This window comes from Manis javanica, chromosome 12 (assembly GCF_040802235.1).
Source record: "Manis javanica isolate MJ-LG chromosome 12, MJ_LKY, whole genome shotgun sequence".
Lineage (NCBI taxonomy): Eukaryota > Metazoa > Chordata > Mammalia > Pholidota > Manidae > Manis > Manis javanica.
The window spans coordinates 41,090,386-41,115,670 of record NC_133167.1 but is presented as its reverse complement, the minus strand read 5'-3'; the positions used below and the strand labels follow the sequence as shown (position 1 = coordinate 41,115,670).

At 36.9% G+C, this 25,285-nt stretch overlaps 1 protein-coding gene and 1 long non-coding RNA gene across 4 annotated transcripts in view; one reads left to right on the top strand and one right to left on the bottom strand.

The window, feature by feature from the left end:
* The window catches only part of HIBCH (3-hydroxyisobutyryl-CoA hydrolase), a 156,977-nt gene that overhangs the window by 32,934 nt on the left and 98,758 nt on the right, over positions 1-25,285 (bottom strand). For all 3 annotated transcript variants that reach the window (XR_012123633.1, XM_037015082.2, XM_073218510.1), the window contains 3 exons: positions 17,421-17,499; positions 5,289-5,434; positions 3,279-3,365 (listed from right to left, as the gene is read on the bottom strand). Coding sequence is in view for 2 of the 3 variants with exons in the window: in XM_037015082.2 (XP_036870977.1) it covers positions 3,279-3,365; positions 5,289-5,434; positions 17,421-17,499 (312 nt within the window). In the remaining variant the exon portion in view is untranslated. The remainder of the gene's footprint in view (positions 1-3,278; positions 3,366-5,288; positions 5,435-17,420; positions 17,500-25,285) is intronic.
* Positions 1-25,285, top strand: part of LOC140845026 (uncharacterized) — a 138,680-nt gene that overhangs the window by 70,564 nt on the left and 42,831 nt on the right. The gene's annotated exons all lie outside the window — the stretch shown is intronic.

Sequence of the window (25,285 nt, the reverse complement as noted above, 5' to 3'; positions counted from 1 at the left end):
CTGTCTTGAAACCTAGTCCCACTTAGTGAATATTCACCTTTCTTTATATAAAAAAAGGCTCCCTACTGTTTCCTCTGTGTGACTTCCTCTGGGTCTGCCTGCACCCCAACTCTCGGGTAGTATACCCTTGTCTTTCTCTAAACTTTTATTCTCCAAATAAACTCTTAATGCTCAATGCCTTTTTGTATCAATTCTTGAATTCTTTCTCAAGGATATCAAGGACCCATTTCCAGTAACAAATTTAAGAATTATAAGGGACCTAAGAATTCATCCTGCCCAAATTTTCCATCTGATATCGAAATTTCTAGCACATCTCTAATATCCTGGTAGCACTGACCCCTACAGAGGGAAAGCAGTACCTTACGAAGGAACTCATAAGTGCTTGAACAACTATAATTAGGATTTTAAAAAATATGTGCTAAGTCAGTCCTCTCACGTTTTTAGTTCTAATTAATCCCTCTTCTACCTTAATCTTTTCTTACACAATGCAGTTTTGGGTCCCCTCACAATCCAGGTCCTTCTTATGCACAAATTCCAGTGTGGAACACACACCTCTGCAGGCATGGCTGAGTCACCGCTGAATCAGAGCTGAATCTTCATAACAGGGCTCCAGACACTCCTGTTTGTTTTGAGTACAATGTTTCTACTAATAGGAGTATGTCTGGGTTAGTTTCGGGACAGTCCTATTGTGCTGCTAACTTACACTGAACAGTTGAAACTTTTTTTCTAAACGGTGCTGGAAAGCCCCTTAAGATGGGGGCTGGTTGCCAAGGGGAAACCAACCAGGTGATTAGAAGGTTGGAACTTTCAGCCCCACCCTCCACCTCCCCCCAGCCCCCCTTCCACCTGCAGTACACAGAAAGGGGATGAAAACTGAGTTTAATCATCAATGACCACCGATTTAATCAGTCATAATGAAGCTCCATAAAAACCCAGATGGATGGTTTGGAGGGCTTCTGGGTTGGAGAATACATCCACATGTGAGGAGAAGTAGTACACCCCAGCTTCACTGGGACAGAAACTCCTGGGCTTGAGATCCTTCTGGACCCTCACCCTATGTATCTCTTCACTGGGCTATTTATTCATATCCTTTATTGTATCCTTTATGTTGAACTGATAAACGTTAAGTGTTGCTCTGAGTTCTGTGAGCTGCTCTAGCAAATTACTAAGCCCAAGCAGGAAGGAGGGTCATAAGAAGCCCAATTTATAGCCAGTCAGCCAGAAGTACAGGTGACAACCTGGGACTTAAGACTGATGCCTGAAGTGGAGTTAGTCTTGGGAATTGAGCCCTTAAACTGTGACTCCCGATGCCATCTCTAGGTAGACAGTGTTAGTATAGAAATGAATTATAGGACACCAAAATGGTGTCATAGAGAATTGCTTGATGTGTGGAAAACTCACACATCTGGTATCAGAAGTGTTGTGAATGTGGTAATAGTATAAGAGTAGAGGAAAACACAGGGCCTATGTTCCCCATTAGTCCATTAAATTTCACATTGTTACTATTAAACAGATCACTCTAAACTTGAGAGTTTTTTTATTCACTATTTTTTTCACTAATTATTCTTTTAGTTTCAAATCAATTTGATCAAAATGCTGCCAACATTCTCATCCAAATCACTGAGGAAAAATACTGAATAAGACGAGGCCAAGATGACTTTATCTACAAATACCTACACAACTCTTTGGTAAACCCTTCAATCTATACTCAGTGTAACCTGTCCTGTATTCATCCAACCTGACAACATGACTGTTCAAGGCTTTGACAAATCTGATGAAATCCTCACACGCTCACTGCACTGAGCCTTCAGGGACCTTGCCAATCTGCACTTTTATTCTTCAGTTCTAGGCAAAGTTTTTGTATTATTTCTATTTCCTCCCCTCTACCTTCTCTGTTATGAATTCCAATCACTGGATACTGGACCTCCGGGAATAATACCTCTAATTTTCCTTTCTATACATTTTCTATTTTATTGTCCTTTTAGAGTTCTCCTCAACCATCAGTTTTAATCTAATCTGTTACAGATTTTTCCCCCTTTTGCTATCATATTTTTTAATTCTTTCTATTTGACTATGTCTCTTTATAACATCTGTCATTTCACAGATGAAATATTTCTGTTATCTAAGATAATGACAGGGTTTTTTTTTTAAGTTCCTTTTTTCTCCCTGCTTTGTCTTCAAGTGCTTTTTTTCTTTGTTTTGGCCAATCTGTTTTTTATGCCTGGCAATCCTTGTTTTTCTGTGGAAGCACTCAAATCAGAAAGCTTTGTGCATAACATCAATCACAGTTTATTTATAATATAATAAGTATTAAAACATATTTATACTATGTTCTGCCTCTTTTCAGCAGAGCACCTCCTACCTCTGAATTCAGTCAGCCAGGCCTGTCTGATCTGGACTTTGCAAGGAGTTAGTCTCTACTCTTCTGCCAGGCCATGAGAGAGTAGCTGCTCCTAAGGGAGGAGGAGGTTTGGGGACCTCACTGCTCCTTATTCAATTTGTAGAGATGTGGTTTTTGTGCCCCACTCCACACCTAGTCCTCAGAGGGACCTGGTATCTTACATAAGGGCTACACCAGGAACTGGCTTGCTCCTCACTGGCTTCCCCCTTGGAAGATAAGATGTTTAGTGTTCTTATGTCTCAAGTAGCTGCCGTCGTACTTCTGCTTTCAAGCTTCCAAAATACTGACATCTCATGCCTGCCATTGTCTCCTCTTCTGTTCTATGTGTCTTTATGGATTTATGCCTTTTTTATTCTTTTGCTATGATTTTAGTGAGGTTTTAGGAGGGACCGTGTATTCAGTCCATCATGTTCAACTAGAAGTCACGTAGCATTTTTACACTTTCTTGGCTCTTAAAAGAAAATTTAAGTTAGAAAACTCAGGTAAGGAATTAAAAGTAAACACTGCAATATACTTTACTATATTTAAATATATACTAGAATTTCACTTTAGCAGCTCCACAAATGTGTCAGCATTGAACTTCCATTAGAGAAATGTCACAGTGCATTGTAAAAAGCCCCTGCAAGAGCCATTCACCAAACTCAGCACTGAACTCCACAGTAACAGAAGGCAAGCTGTGCAGTCACACAGCACAGTCATCTTAAATGGCTTTCCTAACAATTAGGAAGCACTGATCACCCCATCAAGATTTAAAGTAAATAAATCCTAGTACATTTATTTCTACCCACAAACTATAATATTCACCAACTGCTAACTCTTCAACCACTTCCCCTGACCCATGAATTAAAATCTGAGTTTAGAATACTGACAAGATTACCTTTGTGTGGTAAGTTTTTAAGAGATCTGCAATATTTTCTTTTGAAGGAGATTTCAGGGCTACCAAATCTTCTTCTAACGTGCCCAACTAAAGGGGGAAAAAGAAAAAGAAACAGATTTGAAACCCCAGAGAAACACAGGAATTTTTTTTTAGAAATCTTACATTCTGTTTAAAAATTCTTGTCTTAAAAAAATATATATGATGCTCTCCCTTTAGCTGAATCATTGAAGAAAATTTTCACTGAAGCTGAATGCACTACAGCAAGTATTGCCTTGTAAGGAATGGTAAAGGTGGAAGAAACTGAAGAGGAGAAACAGAGACCCTCTGGTTATTGAGCACTTGAAATGTGACACTGCAACTACAGATACGAATTATAAATTTATTTTGATTAATTTTAACTAAAGTTGACCCATATGACTAAAGGCTGGTATAGTCAATAAAGTAGCAGTTAGCTCTCCATCTATCCCTCACATAGTTACCTTATGCTCAGCAAAGGGGGACACTTTACTGTTTCTAAAACGTAGCTAATGCTTTCCTGCCCTCGTGGGCTTGCTTAAATGTTGCCTCTATCCAGAATGCCTTTTTCTGACAGGCCCAGCTGAGCTACAACCTCAGTGAGAAAACCTCCACTCCTTTCTTGTATGTAAACTCTTCCTCCTTTCAATCCACTGAGTACTTTATTTTCTTTGTATTCTGTTTTTACACTTATCATACTTTACTCTGTCAAATGAGACAGATGGTTATTTACCTTTGGTACCCACCTCTATCCCAGTTCCCACCATGTATTATTCATTTCTGTTATCTTCCACAGGCCCTCTGAATGGCAGTCAACACACTGCAGATATTATTAGTAGGCAAGGTGACAAAGAGGAGAGAAGGCAGTGTATCAGCTTTCACTCCCATCCTTGCAGAGTAGTAAGGGACTGCCCATGTCTGTTTCCTGTTAAAGCTCCAGGGAAGGATGAGATAGCCACCTACTCAATGTGACTGCAGACACAGAGAAAGATCTGAAACTTCAAGTAAATGGGACACAAGGCTTGCATAACTGTGCAGGGACAACCTTCAACTCTGTACATCTCATACATTTATTAACATTCCTTCCCCTATTCTAGAACACATGTGCCCCAAGAGCAGATACTCGTTTGAAGATCTGGGTTCTTCCTGGGAAGCTGACTTCACCACCCAGTTTCAGGGATGGAGCACATTAGCTAGGATAGGCTAGTGGATGTAATTTCATTCATTAATGTGGTTCAGGGGTGATATGAGTCAATCCAATCAGTGTGAGCTAAGCCAGTTGAAGCAAAATAAATCCCAAATCTCTTGCTGGAATTCTAAGGTAAAACCACCTTGAATTAGGTTTTCTGTTACATCTAATACAAGCAGATTCAATTATTGTGGTAAAACTGCCATCACCATTTTGGATACAGGAAAACTCAGGGCTAACGAGCCTAAATTCAAGCTAGGATTTAAACCCAGGCTATCCATCTGCACATTCTTTGCCACTATGCTATCCTGTGCTAAGAAAATTGGCCACACTGTTAAAAAAGGAAAGGACAAAGATGAGTAATTTGTCCCCTGCAACAGATAATCCTTTGGGAAAGTTTTCAAGGCCGTATTTTACAAATGTAAGCTGATGGCACTAGGGAAACTCATCATCGAGAGATACTTTCAGAAATGTCTTCATAAAATAAAAACCTGGCTTTTTGTATATGTAAACTTAGACTTTCTTAAAATTGATACTATTTTTGTCTGTAATTATTCATTAAAAAATATTCACTGAAGGTGCCAAGCAAAAGAGCCCTGAATCCAGATATAATCATCTCCATTTTGCACACAAGGAAGCTGAGGACTGGTGAACTTAGGCCCCTTCCCCAAGGTCACACAGCTTTAAACAGATCCAGGATTCAGACCCATATGGCTTGAAAGCCTGTAATCTCAACCACTCATACTGCCTCCCCATGCAATATGAATTATGCCAACAATACAAAATAAGAACATCCAACTAATTACTTTTTCAGAATCTACAAAGTGTGTAGCAATTCCTGCTGTGTACACGTCTCTTCCTTTCAGCCTGAATCCTGTTAATGCAAGGAAGTAACCAAGTTTTCCTTGAAGTCGTGGCAAGAAATAACCTCCACCCACATCAGGGAATAGTCCTGTAATCAAATAACAGAGAGAGATGAAGATTAAAATCAAAGAGATGAATATAACTCTCTTTATATCAGATAGCTATTTCTGTCTGGAGTTTGAATCTACATTTAAAATATTATTAAACTAAGTACTATACAATGTAATCCAAATCACAAAATACTTGCTATAAATTTCGCTAACTTAATTTGGTTATTTTCAAATTTTTCATGTCTTATTTCTATATAAGTCAAAGTATTTGATGACACAATGTTTTATATATAAGTAGTACTTGATAAAAAAAACCTAGTTTTCTTACCACTTATTTACTTTTTAAAAATCTCTGAAATATGTAAGGATTGAAAAAAATACTTTCTTCCTGAATACACATAGGAAAAAATACACATAATCTACAACTATTATATTATATAAAAATTCATTTTTACCATTTAAATCATTTTCCAAATAGTTATCTAATATTTAAGATATTTAAAGTAATGCAACAACCATTAGTTTCACTAAATGGTTTAAACCTAATAAAATCACTTGTATTTATTCTTTATTTAAAATTTCTTTATTCTCTACTGAAACAACTGAAAATAGTATATAGGCAAATGCTTTCCAGTGTACCACTTTTTTGGTGTTTAAGAGTTTGTAGGGAAAATGTAAATTCCATGGCCAGGATTCTCACCTGATCCTAATCTCACCCATTATATACATGGGATGAGGTAATACTCAGCCTGCTGCACAATGTACACATACTTGTATACCTGCTGGCAACAGCCATTACTGTGGGGACTGATATAAGAAAAGTTACACCTGGCGCTCAGAGCAGAAGGAAGCAAGATAGCCCCATGCTAGGAAGAGAGAACAAAGTCTAGAAAAGAGAGCAGGAGAGAAGGGAGACAGATCATGAGAGGAGGCAGCATCCGGGGCAGTGACTGAAGCCAAAGCTGAGACTGAGAAGGGAGGACAGGATTCTAGTGTCTGACCTGTCCCCATGAGAATAAAGCTTGGGTGAGCTCTGTCTTACCCCCAACATTCCATTGTTGTTATGTGGTCTCACCAAATTCATATTGAACTTGCCAGGACCTGGAGGCCACTCTGGCCTGGAGCCACAGAGTCCTTAAACAATTTTTTGTTCACAAAAATTTTACAGCCCATGTATCTATTCTAAGATTGCTTCATTTAATGATATTGATAAAAACACAAGCATTCATATTCTTTCCAGTCCTACTTGACAAAAAGTTCCTAGACTTGAAAGAATTAGCAGCATTCTACTATAAATAGAGACCTCTCTCCACACCTCAAACAAGATTGGTCTAAATTAATTCATGACCCTCACTCCCACCATCTCCCTCCCACCCCAAGAAAGGGTACAACCATCGAGACCCAGCACCTTCTTCTCTATTACACCCCTCTGAAGCCTCACCATTGTCTGTGTCCTGTTGATCCCTCCTCCAAATGGTTCTCCATACAAAAGCAGAATAAGCTTTTTAATAACACTAATCTTGATCATCTTGCATTCTACTGCTTAAAACTCTTCCATGATTGCCTATTTCTCTTAGATTAAAACCAACTCTTCTATCAAAGTCTTCAAAGTCCCTGACCACCTATTCAATTACATCTCCTTCTGCTCACTCACTGCACTCCAGCCTCTCTGTCTGCTTTCAGGTCCCCAACATTCTACACCCCTACCTGCCCCACAGCCTCAGCAGCACTCTGCTCCAATGGAAACACCCTCTAAACTGAAACACTTCCCTCCTTTCCAGGGCACCATGGTCCCTCTCTCTACCCCCTGCCTCAACAGCTGCTTCTTTCCAGTCCCCCTTTGCTTGACCTCTACATGATGATGCACCTAGGATTGCTCTCAGGCTATCTTCTCCTCCCTACACTTGCATTTCCTTAGTGCTTATGGCTGTAGGTAATATTTAAATGCTAATTATTCCCTGTTATGGACTGAAATGTGCTCCCCAAAATCCTTAAGTTGAAGCCCTAACCCTTAATGTGACAATTTGGAAATAAGGCCTTTACACAGGTAATTAAGGTTAAATGAAGGTAGAGCCTAATCCAAATCTGATGGGTGTCCTTATAAGAATAGGAAGAGACACTAGGGGCACACACATATGTGGACACAGTGAGGAGACAGCTGTCTACAAGTCAAGGAGAGAGGCCGCAGCTAAAACCAGACCTGCCAATACCTTGATCTTGGACTTCCAGCCTCCAAAACTGTGAGAAACAAATGCTGTTTAAGCCACCCAGATGGTGGTGTTTTGTTATGGAAGGACTAGCAGACTATTACATTCCCAAATCTATATATCTGATGATGCCTTTTCCCTTAAATACCAAACTCTGAAATATGCATTCTGGACATAACCACATGTATAGTAAACATCTCAGATATCATGTGGCAAAAATACAATTCTTGATTCTCATCTCACTAACTACATTGCTCCTTCCCTAATTGGCCTCCTCCATCCAATGGTGTAATTTAAACACCTTGGAGTTATTCCTGATTCATTACCTCGGCAAGCCAGGTAACTACAAAACATTTTTTTTTCTTGTTTTAAAATTGTAGTTGACATACAGTATTATATTAGTTTCAGGTGTACAACATAGTGATTCAACCATTAGATACATTACAAAATGCTCATCATAAGTGTAGTTACCATCTATATTACTGACTATATCTCTATGCTGTACTTTTCATCCCCATGACTTATAATCATTGGAAGTTTGTAACTCATTATACCCTTCAACTATTTCACCCATCTCCTTACTCCCTTTCCCTCTGTCAACCATCAGTCTGCTCTCTGTATTTATGAGTCTGTTTCTGTTTGTTCATTTGTTTTGATTTTTAGATTACACATAGAAATGTAATCATATGGTATTTGTCTTTCTCTGTCTGACTTATTTCACTTAGTATAATACCCTCTAAGTCCATCCATGTTGTGTGAGTGGCAGGTTTATTTTTTCGTATAGCTCAGTAATCAAAATCATTTTTCAAATCCATCTACACTATTCCAATTTTATACCTCCAGACTACTCCAAGCCAAAATCATCCCTCTAGATTTTTGCCATCCAACTGAATTTTCTGCAATGCTAAAAATTTTCTATACTCTATGCTGTCCAATAAGGTAGCCACCAGCTATATGTGGCTACTGTATACTTGAAATGTGGCTGGTATGACTGCAGAACTTATTTTAAATTTAATTAATTTATATTTAAATAGCCAGAGGTGGCTAGTGGCTAGTCTTAGACAGCATAGGTCTACATCAATGTAATGACCTCCTAATAAGTCTCCCTGGTACTACTCTTGCACCCCTACAATCCATTATCCTCAAAGCAGCCAGAATGATGGTAGTAAAATGTAAACTAGATCATGCCACTCCCTACTTTAAACTCTCCCACAGTTCCTCATCATATGTATGCTTAAACCCAAACTCTTCACCAGAGGACTCTGTGTACCATTTTCAATAATATAGTATATCATTCCTGCCATGATTCAGTTGCCTCTATCTGGTTTCCTGAGCAGGTGAAATTCATTCTTACTTTAAGATCTTCAGACTAACTTAATGCCACAATATTCTGCTCTAATATATTAATATTATAAGTGGATCCTTCTTCTCATTCAAATGTCAGCTTAAGGGATATCTCCTTGGAGAGCTTATTTAACTTTCTAATCTAAAGTAGCCTAAAGTAATCCAGGAAACTGAACTCTGAATAAGACATAGTAACAGGAACCAGATTTACCCTCCTATCTGAAACAAGTATAGAAACAGATTCAGTGTATGAAATAATGATTTTCAATACACAGGACTGACAGGCAGTAAAGAAAAGTGATCTCTGACTATCTGAAAATAAGTGAAGTCAACCCTTAAGAGCTTCACCTTAATGCCTTCAGAAAATTTACAGGCCAAGCATAGTCCCTGATCTGAGAGGAAGCCAAGAGTCCAGGCAGACCAAGGCAGCTAGAATTTCCAGAACAGAGGAGAGAGTTACAAAGAGAGAAAACTTCGCAGATCTGCAGAGGGTCTCCCATGAGTACTCACCTTGGTACATCTGTAGAGGAAACTGCCTGTGGCTAGGGAAAGAACCACAGTAAAGGATGCACAGAACAGTATTGGGAGCCCACACAGGGCTGGGAATAGTGCCCATTCCCAGCAGTTATACAAGGGAAACTAATGATTCACAAGGCACTGAGTAGAATTCAAAGAAGGGTCTCACTTCAGTAGTGGGAAATAATTTACCCTAGCCTGAACACTCTTCCAATCCTGCATTTAAAAGAAAAAAGAAAAACTTTAAAGACTTTGAAGGATCAAACTGTTTCCAAGTAACTTAAATTCACCTCATAGGCAAGCTCAAGAATACTTATAAGAATACAAAAATATCCAGCACCCAAGTTAATAATGTCTAGAATACAATAGTTACCAATCACCTAAAAGAACAAGAAAATACTATGCATAATGAGGTGATAAAACAATTCATCAAAATTGGCCTATAACTAACATAAATATAAGGATTAGCAGACAAGGACATTAACAGTTATAATAAACATATCTATATTTTGAAAAAGCTAAGTATGAACAAAGAAGATATTTTTTTAAATGATCCATATGATATCCTATAGATGAAAACTAAGGTGAATGTATAACTAAAAAATACCTGACTAGGATTAAGGGCAGAATAGACTCTGCAAAAGAAAGGATTAGTGAATTTGAAGATGCAGGAATAGAAACTATTTAAAATGAAAAAAAAAATTTACATATGAGCAATGCATGAATGAAACTAATACAAATTTAAATGGAGTTTCTTAAAATAGAGTGGGGGAAAGAAAGACATTTGAAGAAATACTGTCAAATTTGGGAAATATGACAAAAACAATACACCTAAGCAGCTCAATAAACAAAAGCATAACAAACATGAAGAAAAATACACCAAGGTACATCATATATAGCCACAAACATTGATCAGTTAGAAATCTTAAAAGCAGCCAAAGAAACTAAAAATGCACCTACTTACAGAATAACAAAGATAAAAATGAGAGAAAGGATGTTTCTCATGGGAAACACATAAATGATAAGATAGTATAGCAACATCATTTGAAGTATTGGAATTTAAAAATTAGAATAGAATTGTAAACCTAGGTCTCAAATAGCTGAGCTCAAGTTCAACCGTAGGAGACTAGAGAAAGAACAGACAAAACCTAAAATGGAAAATGGAAGTAATAAAGGTCAGAGCAAAAAGCAGTAAAACAGAAATGAAACCAAAGAAACTGATTTTTTTTAAATCAATAAAATAAACCACTAAGCTGGTTAGAAAAAAAAGACAGAAGACACAAATTACTAATATCAAGAATGAGAAAGCTAGGTATCTCCACAGATTCTACAGATACTAAAAAGAAAATAAAGGAATATTATGAACTTTATGCTAATAAATTAGACAAATTCCTTAAAAGACCCCTGTACCAAAGCTTATGCAATAAGAAACAGGTAACTTAAATAGCCCTACATCTATCAAATATTATGAATTTACAGTTAAAAACCTTCCTACAAAGAAAACTCTAGGCCTGGATGGTTTTACTGCTGAATTCTACCAGACATAGAGAAAAAAAAAAATGACACTAATTCTTCACAAATTCTTCCACAAAATGAAACCAGCATTACCCTTTTGCCAACAGAAAGCAAGGTTGTTACAAGAAACCACAGAATAATACCCCTCATGAGCACATATACAAAAATTCCAAATAAAATTTTAGTATATCAAACCCAACAACATATAAAAAATTAATAACACATCATACCAGAGTGAGATTTATCTTAGCAATGCAGGATAAGTTTAATGTTGAAAAACCAAAGTAATTCACCATTATCAAGTTAAAAAAGAGAAACCAATGGTGGTCTCAAAAGATGCAGGAAAAAACTGACAAAACCCAAAGTCCATTCCTATTAATAAAAATCCCAGCAATTTAGAAATAGAAGGAAACTTCACCTACAAAAAAAACTACACCTAATATCATACTTAATTGGTGAAGGACAGTGTTTTCCCTAAGGTCAAGAATGTACCTAAGGCAAAAATGTCTACTCAACATTTCTATTCAACATTGTATTGAGGCTCTACCCAGTGTAACAAAGCAAGTAAAGGAAATAAAAGGTATCCAGATTGGAAAAAGTAAAACTGACTTTATTTGTGAATGACATAATTATCTATTTAGAAAATATAATGCAATCTACATAAACTCTACCAGAATAAGTGAAATTAGCAAGTTTACAGGACATAAAGTCAATATAAAAAATCAATTATGTTTTGGAGGGTGGTCCAAGATAGAGACACAGCAAGACCCTGAACTTACTTCCTCCCATGAACACACTGAATCTACACCTATATACAGAGCAATTCCTCCTGAGGAAGGACTGAGGGCTTATTGAACAACTTCTGCACAGCAAATGATAGACCACAGAGATAAGAGTAGGAGAGATGGAAACACAGTAATGATGGGAACCTCACAGCTAATGCAACAATCTGCAGCATGAAGGGATATCACTGAGGGGCTGATGCATAGACTCACCTGCACAATGAAAAAAATAGTTTAAAATGGCAACTAGAGTATAAGTGAAGGAAACCCCCTACAATGGGTTTCCTGCCAGACAGGGACCTGCCAGAACTCTCTCCAGGGTCAGGGGCACCAGCAAGTGCCATTTTTTACATTATCTCTTCACTTTGATAGTGTGAAGAGAGTAGGATCCATATGCTCTAGCTGGCTTACAAAGGCTGCCCAAACCAGCACCAGGCTCCTAGACCATACAGTTCCAGCCTTCCCCCCAAGGAAGACCCAGGCCCCCCTTACTATGCCCATTCCAGCTCTAGCTGCCAGGGAAAGGCAGCACTGGAATAGTGTACTGCAGCAGCATCCACATACCCCGCATGATGCAACACACTGCCGCACAACACACGAGAGCCACACCTGCACCCAATCCAGCCATCCAGCCAAGAAGGCCCAAACACAGTATACCCCCAGACCTACTCCAGCACATGCCCACTCTAGATCCAGACATCCTACTAGGGCAGCCCTGACACAGTGCACTCCAGGGCCCTCCTGGCCCACACTTGCTCCAGCTCTGGCCTTCCAGCCAAAGTGCTAGGCACACATAGCATACAAGGGGAGTGCCTCTACACAAGACCACTCTTTCAAGACAGGAGAGGTAGCTGTTCTGCCTAGTTCATAGAAACAAAGTCAGAAAGTCGGACTAACCAAGGAAATAGGAATATGTCCCAAATGAAAGAACAGGATAAAACCCCCAGGAAAAAACCTAATGAAATGGAGAAAAGGAAATCTACCTGACAAAGAGTTCAAAGTAATGGTCATAAAGTTGCTAATCAAACTCAGGACAGTAAGAATGTCAACAAAGAGTTAGAAAAATATAAGGAACCAAAAAGAATGAAGAATACAATAACTAAAATGAAATATATACTAGAGAGAATCCACAGCAGATTAGATGATAGAACAGAATGGATAAGCTATCTGGAAGACAGAATAGCAGAAATCACCCAATCACAACAGCAAAAAAGAAAAAAGAATTGAACACTGAGAATAGTTTAAGGGACCTCTAGGAAAACATCAAGTGTAACATTTGCATTATATGGATCCCATAATGGAAAAGAGAGAGAAAGGGGCAGAAAACTTAATTGAAAAAAATAATTGTGAGAACTTCCTTAACCTCCAGGTCCAGGAAGCAGAGAATACCAAACAAGATGAAGTCAAAGTAATCCACACCAAGATACATTACAATTAAAATAGTAAGTTAAAGAGAAAGAGAAAATCTTAAAGCCATTAAGACAAAAACAGTCATATACAAGGGAAAATTTCTAAGACTATCAGCTGGTTTTTCAGCAGAGACTTGCCAGAAGGGAGTGGCAGGATATATTTAAAGTACAGAAAGGGAAACACAATCAAGAATACTCTACCAGGCAATGTTATCATTTAGCATTGAAGGACATAAAGTTTTCCAGACAGGCAAAAACTAAAGGAGTTCATCAGCATTAAAAAGCCCTTGCAAGAAATGTTAAAGGGTCTTCTTTAAGTGGGAAAGAAAAGTCTGTAACGAGAAATAAGAAAAAATATGGGAGAAAAAATAATCTCACTGGTAAAAGCAAATATGCAGTAACGACAGTGGATCAGCCACTTAGAAAGCTAGTATAAAGGTTGAAAGACAAAAGTAGTAAAATCAACGCACATTAAAACAAGTAGTTAAGGGATACACAAAATAAAAAGATGCAAAATATGACATCAAAAACATAAAAGGCAGGGAGTCAAAATGAAGTGCTTTTAGAATACATCTGATCTGAAACAACTCAAAGCTTAAAATAAATTGTTAATATACAGGTCAATATATATTAACATCATGGTAACCCACAAACCAAAAACCTATGAGATACACAAAAAATAAAAATAAAGGAACCCAAACATACACTAAAGAAAGCTATCAAGCCACAGGGAAAAAAGGTAGAAAGAAAGAAGAAAGGAACAGAGAAGAACTAAAAAAAGAAAACAATAAAATAATGAACAAAATGGCTATAAGTACATACCTATCAATAATTATTTTAAATGTAAATGGACTAAATGCTCCAATTGAAAGACAGAGGGTGGCTTGATAAAAAAAAAACATGCTGCCTAAAGACACACACAGACTGAAAGTGATGGATGGGAAAAGATATTCCATGCAAATGGAAACAAAAGGAAGGCTGGTGCAGCAATACTCTTATCAGAAAAAACAGACTTGAAAACAAAGACTGTAATAAAAGACAAAGAAGGGCATTACACATAATGATAAAGGAGTCAATCCGGGAAGAGAATATAACATTTGTAAATATTTATGCACCCAACAGAGGAGCACCTAAATATATAAAGCAAACAGTAACTGACATAGAGGGAGAAATTGACAGTAATACAATAATACCAGGCAACTTCAACATCCCAATAACATCAAAGATAGGTCACCCAGATAGAAAACCAATGAGGAAACATTGACCTTAAACAGCACATTAGACTAACAGTCTTAATAGATACATAGGAAGCATTTCAGACAAAAACTGTACAATACACATTTTTTTCAAGTGCACATGGAACATTCTCCAGGATAGAACACATATTAGGCTCCAAAAGATGTCTCAATAAATTCAAGATTTAAATCATATCAAGCATCTTTTCTGACTACAATAGTATAGAACTAGAAATCAATTACAAGAAGAAAACTGGAAAGAACATAACACGTGGAGACTAAACAACATGTTACTAAATACCAATGGGTCAACAAAGAAATTAAGGAGAAAATTATTTTAAAAACCTTGGGCAAATCTAGGGAATGCAGCAAAAGCAGTTCTGAGTGGTAAGTTTATACCAATACAGGTCTACCTCAAGAAACAAGAAAAATCCAAACAGCAAAAACCAATCTTGAAAACAAAGAAAGAAATCAAGAAGAAAAAGAAAAAAGCTGGAGGTATAACATGCCATGATTTGAAAGTATATTACAAAGCTATAGTAATCTAATCATTATGATATGGGTACAAAAACAGACACACAGACAATAAGTCAGAATGGAGAGCCCAGCAAAACTCCACACATAAATGGTCAATTAGCCTATGATAAAGAAGGGGAGAATACACAATGGTGAAAAGACTGTATCTTCAATAAACAGTGTTGGAAAAAATGTACACATACATGCAGAAGAAAGAAACTGGACAACTGTCTCACACCATATACAAGAATAAACTCAAAATGGATGAAGACTTGGATGTAAGACTTGAAACCACAAAAATTGTAGAACAAAACATAGATAATAAGCTCTTTGATATCAGTCTTAGCAATAGTTTTCTTTGGACCAGTATCCTTAAGAAGAGGCAACAAAAGCTAAAATAAACAAATGGGATTACATCAAGCTTACAAGCTTTTACACAGAGAAAAAAACATCAACAAAACTAAAAGGCAACATACTGAGTGGGAGAAGTGATTCCAAAATTGTACATCTGACAAGCAGTAAACATCTAAAATACACAAACATTTATAAAACAATATCAACAAAACAAACAACCCAATTAAAAAATTGGCAAAGTACTTGAACAGTCATTTAAAAACAAATAAATGCCAGTAAGCACATGAAAATATGCTCAACATCACTAATCACCAGGGAAATGCAAATCAAAACCACAATGCATTATCACCTCAAACAAACCAGATTAGCCATTATCAAAAAGACAAAAAATATCAAGTGTTGGTAAGGCTGTGGAAAAAGGTAACCATACTGTACTACTGGCAGGAATATAAACTGGCGCAGCCATGGAAAACATATATATTATATATATTGGTATGGAGTTTCCTGAAAAAATTAAAAATGGAACTATCATACAATCCAGCAATTCTACTTCTGGATGTTTATCCAAAGAAAATGAAAACACCAATTTGAAAAAATTTATGTTACCTTATGTTCATTGTAGCATTATTTACAATAGCCAAGATACAGAAGCAACCATTGTGTCCACTGACAGGTGATGGATAAAGAAGTGGGATGGATTTTTACACACATACTGGGATGTTATTCAGCCATTAAAAAGAATGAAGTCTTGCCATTCATGACAACATGGATGGATTTTGAGAGCATAAAGCTCAGTGAAATAAGTCAGAAAAAGACAAATACCATATGATTTTTTTTTGAGAGGGCATCTCTCATATTTATTGATCAAATGGTTGTTAACAACAATAAAATTCTGTATAGGGGAGTAAATGCTCAATGCACAATCATTAATCCACCCCAAGCCTAATTTTCGTCAGTCTCCAATCTTCTGAAGCATAACGAACAAGTTCTTACATGGTGAACAGATTCTTACATAGTGAATAAGTTCTTACATGGTGAACAGTACAAGGGAAGTCATCACAGAAACTTTCGGTTTTGATCACACATTATGAACTATAAACAATCAGGTCATATGATTTTATTTATATGTGGAATCTAAAAAGCAAAACAAATGAACAAACTAAACAAAACAGAAAGATTCATAGATACTGGTAACAAACTGTTGATTACCAGAGGAAAGGAGCCATGGAGGTGTAAAAAAGATGAAGGGGATTAAGTACAAACTTCCAGTTATAAAATAAATAAGTCATGGGGATATAATGTACAGCACAGGGAATATTGTTAATAACATTGTAATAACTTTGTATGGTGACAGATGGTAACTAGACTTACCATGGGGATCATTTTATAACACATAAAAATGCCAAATCACCATGATATACACCTGGAACTAATAGGATATTATATCAATTATACTGCAATAAAAATCAATTGTATTTCTATATATTGGTAGCTATTTAAACTGAATGTTTCAAAAAAAATCATTTATGATAGAATTGAATATTTTTGTTGAAATTAATGACCTCATTCTAAAATTCACATAGAAATATGAATGATCTGTGTAGCCAAAACAACTTGGAGGAAAAAAGAACAAAGTTAGAGGATTACTACCTATAAAGTAACAGGAATCAAGACAATGTTTTGTTGGCACCAAGATCCACATACAGAAAAAGGTGCAAAAGCAATCAGAGGAGAAACAACAGCTTCTTTTTTTAAAAAATGGTGTGGGAACAATTGTATTCCCATATGCAAAATAAATAAACTTTGATCTATACCTCTGATTATTACCTTGCACTGTATACAAAAATTAATTCAAATAGATCACAGATCTGAATGCAAGAATATTTTTCCAATAATCCTTTATCTGAAATTAACTATAGTGTGTTTGTTTCTCCAGTTAAATATTTTTGATTTTGTGTTTCAGATACTTGTATTGAGCTAATATAAACTTTTAAGTACCTTCTTATTCTAATATCTTTTCAGATGTTCTTTCATTGCTGTATATCACCAAGATTCCATTAATTCCTTCAACAACAGTATAACCTGAAAATGTATCAAACAAAGAATGATTCTAAAAGTAATTATGAAAAAAATTAGTTTTTTTTACCTATTGCTGTTTCTGGCATTGCAAAAAGAGACTTTTCAGTAGCTACTCGGAATTCCCCATGAACTGAGACACCAACTCCCTAGGGAAATAAGGCAAAAAAGTTGTTTAAAAATATTATAAAAACAAAAAAACAAAACAAATTCATATACACACAATAATGAACAAAGTAAATTATTTTTATATTCCACAGGAATTTTTTTAGGAGATGGATTAGAGGGAAACCCTAAACCACATTTCAGAAGAACGTAAAGAGCAAAAAATAAACAGGTATTTATTTTAGATACAGGGTATTTAGATCAGGGTATTCTGATATCTGCAATACATTTGTTTTAGCTACGATGTTTTCAATCAGTATTCTGTGTTGTGCTTCATGCCCTTTTCCTCAATTCTCTCATGTCAAACTAGATGTAGATTATACAACACTAACTTCCCCTCAGAACCACTGAATGTTATAGCAAAACCAAATATCAAAAAAGCCAATCAAGCTATTCTAACAAATTTCAGTAGTTTTGAGAAGAATATTAACACATTTTATTTATTCACATATTTCATCAAATACATGTAGCAACACCATTTTTCTCAGATATAACATTCAATGGGCCAACTGTATAACTCTTAAAAATTGGTTACTAACCACAAGTTTTCAAAAATAAAAAGATTGGCAGAGGGAACTTTCCTTACACTGGGGTGGGAATGTAAACTGGTACAGCCACTGTGGAAAGCAGTATGGAGGCACTTCAAAAAACCAAAAATAGAAATGCCATATGACCCAGTAATTCCACTTCCAGAAATTTACCCAAAGAAAACAAAATCCCTGATCTGAAAAGATATATGCACCCCTATGTTTACTGCAGCATTAGTTACAATAGCCAGGCTGTGGAAGCAACCAAAGTGTCCACCAACAGATGAATAGATAAAGAGGATGTGGTACATATATACAATGGAATATTATTCAGCCATTAAAAAAGAAAGAAATTCTACCTTTGTGACAACATGGATGGACTGAGAGGGCATTATGCTCAGTGAAATAAGCCATATGGAAAAAGATAAATACCATATGGTTTTACTTACTTGTGTAATCTCAAAACAAAACAAAATGAATAAAATAGCATAGAAAGACACTGAGAAGTGACTGGTGGTTACCACAGGGGAGGGGATTGGGGAGGATGGGTGGGGAGGAGGAGGGAGATAAAGGGACAAAAAAAATCTCAATCATAATATAAGCTGGTCATGGGAGTAGAAGTAGAGCAAGAATATACCCAGTGGTTCTGTAACATCTTCTTGTGTTGACAGATAGTAACGGCACTAGTTGGGGTGAGGATTTAATGTGTGTAACTGTTGAACCACTGTGTTGTATTCTTAAAATCAATATAATATTGTGTATCAACTATAGTTCAATAAAAAAGTAAAAAAATAATTTTTAAAAGATTGGCAGAAAGTCTGATTTGTTGAATGCCACTGAAAAAGGGAAAGTTAACAGTATCTTTGAATAAACAGACACATTTGAATAAATTGAAAGAAGAGGTGTACCTGTTATGACAAAGTACCCAAGTTTATGTCCATGCTCACCTTTTAGCACACTTTTCTATTTTCACATTATTTAGAACTTCTGTTAGGTTGCTTTAGTTCATCTCATTCTTGATCCTTTTTAACTAGTGTAATCTTATCTTTGACCTCACAGAATTAAATGAGTTAAAACATGTAAAGTATTTGGAATAATATTAGGCACTTAGTAAGAGTTCTATAAGTGTTAGCTAAATAGAAAGGACCTCATTTCTACCCGATTCTTCTAATTTTTCATTACAATTTACACAACTCTTCAAGTGCTTCACACTCAGTTCAGCCACTTAAGTTCTCAAAACCTTTAACCTTTTTGGGAAAATACTAAAAAATACATGCAATTCCTTCTAAGTTTTATGTATTGCATGCTAAGCTTAAATTTTAAAAGACCATGTAAATAAACATGAAAATGAGTAAAACTCTTCAGTCAATACCTACATCCATTGGTGTAAATCTATAATGTTTGATACTTTTTGTACAGGCAATATATCATGTGATAGGTAGTCTATTATGACACAATCAATTGAAAATATTAACCCAAATTAGACTGTATATATTTCAAGATTAAATGAAATCTCACAAATTTTAAAATAAAACATGACTAATTTTATCAATATTGTATTGTTTTAAGAAATCCATACCTCACATTCTAACTCTTCACTTTTAATTTATCACACTGTAGCTGAAAGTTACTAGTGTTCAGAATGTTCTGCCAAGAACTTAAGAGAGCTGGACCTGATCTGCAGTTTTTAGATTATGTTATTTTGAGTCCTAGGACTCAGAAGAGCTGCCTCCCTCTGGGGCTGCACAGACTGACAGGTCTCACAGACTGGCCCTCCCTCAACCACACTCCTCTGGTTATTGCCTCCCACCCCAACCTCTTTTAATTAACTTTAAATTCCACAAACAGCACATGACTATATCCCCCTTTATTGAATATTCACATATAAAGGTAACTGACCACTAGCCCCCAATCTGGCTCCTCCCTCTCCCCAGAGACACAGTTACTATTCATTTGGTATTCAACTCTTCAGACTTTCCCCCCATGTATCTCTAATATGCATTTGAACAAAGATGGATATTTACCTGAGCTACAGACACAATATACACACTTCAAATGCAATCCCATGGCCTGCATAATACAGCCCAGGCTAGCTCTCTGACTTAACTCCTACCTCTCTCCATGCTCATTCCTTTAGCCAGAGGCCTTATGCCATTATTCCAAAACTCCAAGTCTTCACAATTTCAATTAATCATATACTTTTAAAATGAGGAAGACATCTTGCCTGCCCCATCACGCCCTTTCTCTACAGGAATCTGCTCTACTCAGAGACTGCTATCCCCGCAGCTGTGGCTGAACAAGGGACGGGCACTGGACTCCAGGGCAGCCAATGGAAGCTATAGCTTCCAAGGCCAAGGAAGCAAAGAGGGGAGCAATGTGGATTAGACAAAATTTCCAGTCTTAGGTATTTAAATGAAAACAAGGTGGGCATCTGTGAGTTGATGACATCCAAAGCTTAAAGATCATTTGAAATTTGAGCTGAAGACATGACAGCCAAGTGAAAGCTGAAATAATGTAGGTTGTGGCAAAAAAACTGAGAAGGCTGCCTGCAGCCTGTATGACAGAGAACACGGCAAGCACACAAAAAGCAGCAGAGACAGCTGGAGAAAACCAGACACAAACACTACTTACAACTGCCCTAAGTCCACATTCACAGTCCAATTTTCAGGAAGAAAAGCTATGCTGGGATTCTTGTCTTTGGATTCCTGTTTGACCCTTGCACTTGTCAAATAACTGCTCCATTCTCTTTTCTGTATCTGTTTGAATCCCTGTTCTTTTCAATTAAAAAAGGTCTCTTCACCATTTTCAATTAGAACCAGACCTACATCCTGTCCTGCCTCAGCATCACACAATATAAGCCACCTCAGTCCATTGGCCTCAAATGCATATTCATCCTGACACTGCTGTGTGCTTTTTCCTCCTAACACCGCTCTCCCTAACTAGTTATTCCCATTATCTTCTGGAACCCTCATTCCTTTGCAGAAGAACCACCTAACAGGCCAACTTCTCTTCAAAGGGCCCACTCTAACTCCTGATCTCAATGGAGAAAGAAATTTATAAGCCCCATATTCTTTCATGTAGAACTTTCAGGTACTCATTCAGTTCTTTACTTTGTATTACACATTTTCTTTTAGCCATGGTTAATAAAATGAACAAAATCAAAAGGCTTCAAGGTTTTAGTAAGAAGTCATTAATGAAAGCTTTCAGAATAAGAGATCACTGACACATTAAAAGCCAAATGAAAAAGCCTTATAATTATGATGAAGGCTGGGAAAGTTCAAGTCACTTGACTTGAGATGGTAAGAATATAAATGCTGATCCATGTTAATACAGGTGTAGCACCTTTGTGGTAGATTCTTATAAAATTTTTGTATCTTATATAAAAGAATCCACTATGGGTTGCTTGTAATAAGTCACCTTTGAAGCTTCCAAATTTTACTGTTATATACTATTTAACCATTAATCTCAGCTGGTACTCCTTTGCTAGACTAAAAAGTCTTCAGAGTCCTCAAGTTTTATTGTATTAGTGAACAGTTATAGAGATTCATTTCCCAACTGTAACACACTATTGCAATTCCTTACTCTCCTCAAATACTTTCCCTGCATAGAATTAACCCAGTAATCAAATCTCATTTCATCTAACTGGATATCTCCATAGCATTTGACAGAGTTGCTCACTCCCTGCTTCAGGAAACACTTCCCTTGACTGTGAGGCACCATATTCTCCTGTTTTTCTTTTATCTCATTAGTTGCTCCTTCTCTTCTCCCTAACATCAAAATGTTGATCTGCCCCAAAGATCAGATGTCATCCCCTTACTCCACTTCACCTGCACCCTGTTCCTTCCATATCCACTGCCTGAGTAATCTCTCCCATGAGCCCCAAGTATTTTAAGCACTATAACATTAAAGACTTAAATTATTCCCCATCCCTGATTTCTCTTTTGAGTTTTATATTTAGCTATTTAATATCTCCACTTAAAAGTCTAACATGTATCTCAATATCCACACATCAGAGGTAAAACTCCTGACTTCTCTTTAAATGTGCTCTACCTCAGTAAATGGCACCACTGCTCACCCAGTTATTCAGGTCAAAGAAATCAGTATCATCCTCTTCATGACCTGCCAATCTCATCTATGATGAGGCTTGTGTGATCTGGTCCCTTTCTCTCTCCCTGATCTTATGGTCTATCATACCCCACTTTCCTCATATTCATTCGAGTCAGTCACACTGGCCTTTTTTTTTTTAAGTTTTCTTAATTGAAATACACATTCAAAAAGTACACAAACAATAAGGAAACATTAAGTACACAGGTCCAATGAATTATCCCAAATGAACACACCCATGTAACCAAAACATGGATAAAAACGATCAGAAATGCTTTTATGCACCCTGTTGGTCACCTCTCCCTTTATCCTTCAGGCAATTACTATCCTCACTTCTAACAAAATCAGATTAATTTTTTTCTGGTTTGTTCTTAATATAAATAAAATCAGAATGTATATCACTTTTATCTGATTTCTTTCAGTTAACATGTTTATGAAATTCATTCACAATGTGTGCAGCAATAATTTTTTTTCATTGTATAGCATTCCTTTGTATAAAAAACAATTTATTGATCTACTATACTGTAAATAGCTAGTTAGGTTTGTCAGTTTGGGACTACTGCAAATATGATTCAGTGACATTCCTCACACGTATCTTTTGGTGTACAGTGCAGTGCACACATTTTGGCTGATGGACAGAATTTCTTAATTTTAATACAGGCTAATTTGTTATTTTTGTTAATGGTGCATTTTAGTGTCCTATTTAAGTAATCTTTACCTACTCTCAAGGCATAGTATGAGCATACGCTCCAAACACTCAGCATTTTCCAGTTATCTTCCTATTGCTGATTTCTATCTTAATTCCACTGGGGACAGAAAATAGAGTCTATAAGATTAATCCTTTGCAGTATGTTGAGACTAATTCTATGGCCAATTTTGGTAAATGTTCCATACACACATTTAATGAACATGAAATCTGAAGTTACTAAGTACATGTTAATGGGAACAAGATATACATATCTTCAAAGATTATGTTTTTGCCTATTTCTCCTTTTAAGGCTTTCCACATTTTTGCATGATCAAACATTTTTAAATGTTTGAAAATATCACACCAGACAGGTGGGTCCAAGATGGCAGTGTAGAAAAAGCCTGAGAACACCTCCTCCACATACACAGCAAATCTACACCTACACACAGGAGCAATTCATCTCAAGAAAAGATGAAGCCTGAGTGAACACATTATGCACTACAAGGTAAAATACCACATAAAAAATGGCAGCAGAAATGGAGACATAGTAATGGAAGGAGCCCCACACTCCCAGCATGGCCCTGCAGTAAAGAAGGATATTAGAAGAGCAAAAAAGTCTCATAAAGTGACAGGAAAAGAGCTGTGAAGCTGGAGGGCTTAAACACAACCATCACATGGCAGGGGAACTACTGGAAATCTCTATGAGACCAGAAGAGCTGGTGAGTGCCACTGTTTGCCTTCCCACCAGGACACAGCTAGCTCAGATGGAAGCAGAGCAAATGCCATTGTCCACACTGCACACTGCTAATGCAAATGGGAGCAAACAGGGTGTGTTACATCATTTATGTTACCCTGGCACAAATTGCTAGTGCCAAGGGAAGCAGGGTGAGGGCCATTGTTTAATTCCATATTCACACTGACAGTGTGGACAAGAGCAGGATGAGAGTAAACACAGCAGCTCCAGATGTGGCAACGGTAGCCTCCAGGCCAATGCCCACACCCAAATGTGCCTCTTAGAGATTCAGCACTCCCACCAAAGTGGTACTGGTGTGATGCTCACGCAGATTCGCCCACCATGCCCATTCCATCCCCTGCCACACTGTTTGCACAGCCCAAGACAGATGCCAACATGGGTCAGCATGCACCCATTCACCTTCAGCCACCACATTAGTGAGGTCTCAGCTGGTGTTTGTATGAAAGACACCCAGACAGTGCCTCTCTCCCCCAGCTACCCCAACAGAGAGGACCCAGACCAGTACCCACTGGGAGCTCCCTGACTGTGCACCCTGGACAATACCCTCCCTGCTAGCATAGCCCTGGAAGGCAACCACACAAGACACCCCAGCCTATGCCCTGTGAGGCCCAACACAGGGACATGCCCATCAAACACTCATCTGGCTTCTAGCCAGTCAAAATTAGGCACATGCACTCTCCCCATGAGACCTCCATACACAAGGACAATTCTTCAAGACAGGGAGAAACAGCCTCTTTGACTAATTCATAGAATTAAGCACAAAAAGTGAAAAAAAAAATGAGACAGAGGAATATACTCCAAACAACAGAATAAGACAAAACTTCAGGGAAAAAAAAACAAAAAACAAATGAAATGAAATAGGTTAACTAACCTACCTGATAAGAAGTTCAAAGCACTGGTTATAAAGATGCTTACCAGATTTGAAAGAAAAACGGATGAGCTCAGGGAGAACTTCAAAAAAGAGAAAGTCAAAAAAAAAAAACCATTCAGAGTAGAATACAATAAATTAAATTAAAAAATACACTAGAGGAATCAACAGCAGAAGATACAGAAGAATAGATAAGCAACTTGGAAGACACAATAATGGGAAAGCACTCAAGCTGAACAGCAGAAAGAAAAAACAAAAAGAAAAGAAGATAGGTTAAGGGCACTCTAGGTCACATTATAGGAGTCCAGAAGAAAAAAGAGAAAATTAAAAGGGATGGAGAACTTATTTGAAGAATTAATACCTAAAAATTTCACTAACCTAAGGAAAGAAATAGACATCCAGATCCAGCAATCACAGACAGCCCCAAATAAAATGAACTGAAGGAGGTTCACATCAAGACACATAATAATTAAAATGTCAAAGATCAAAGACAAAAAGGGAATATGAAAAACAGCAAGATAAAAATATCAGGTTACCTAAAGGGGAATCCCCATAAGGCTATCAGCTGATTTTTCAGCAGAAACTTGACAGGCCAGAGTGGCATGACATATTTAAAGTGCTGAAAGAGAAACCAAGAATACTCTACCCAGAAAGTTTAACATTCAGAACTGAAGGAAATAAAGAGCTTCTTAGATAAACACAGGTTAAAGAAGTTCACCACCACTAAACCAATCTTAAAAGAAACATTAAATGGAAAAGGAAGCGCATAAGTAGAAGCAAGAAAATTCTAAAAAGAAAATATTTCAATGGTAGAAGCAAACAGATAGAA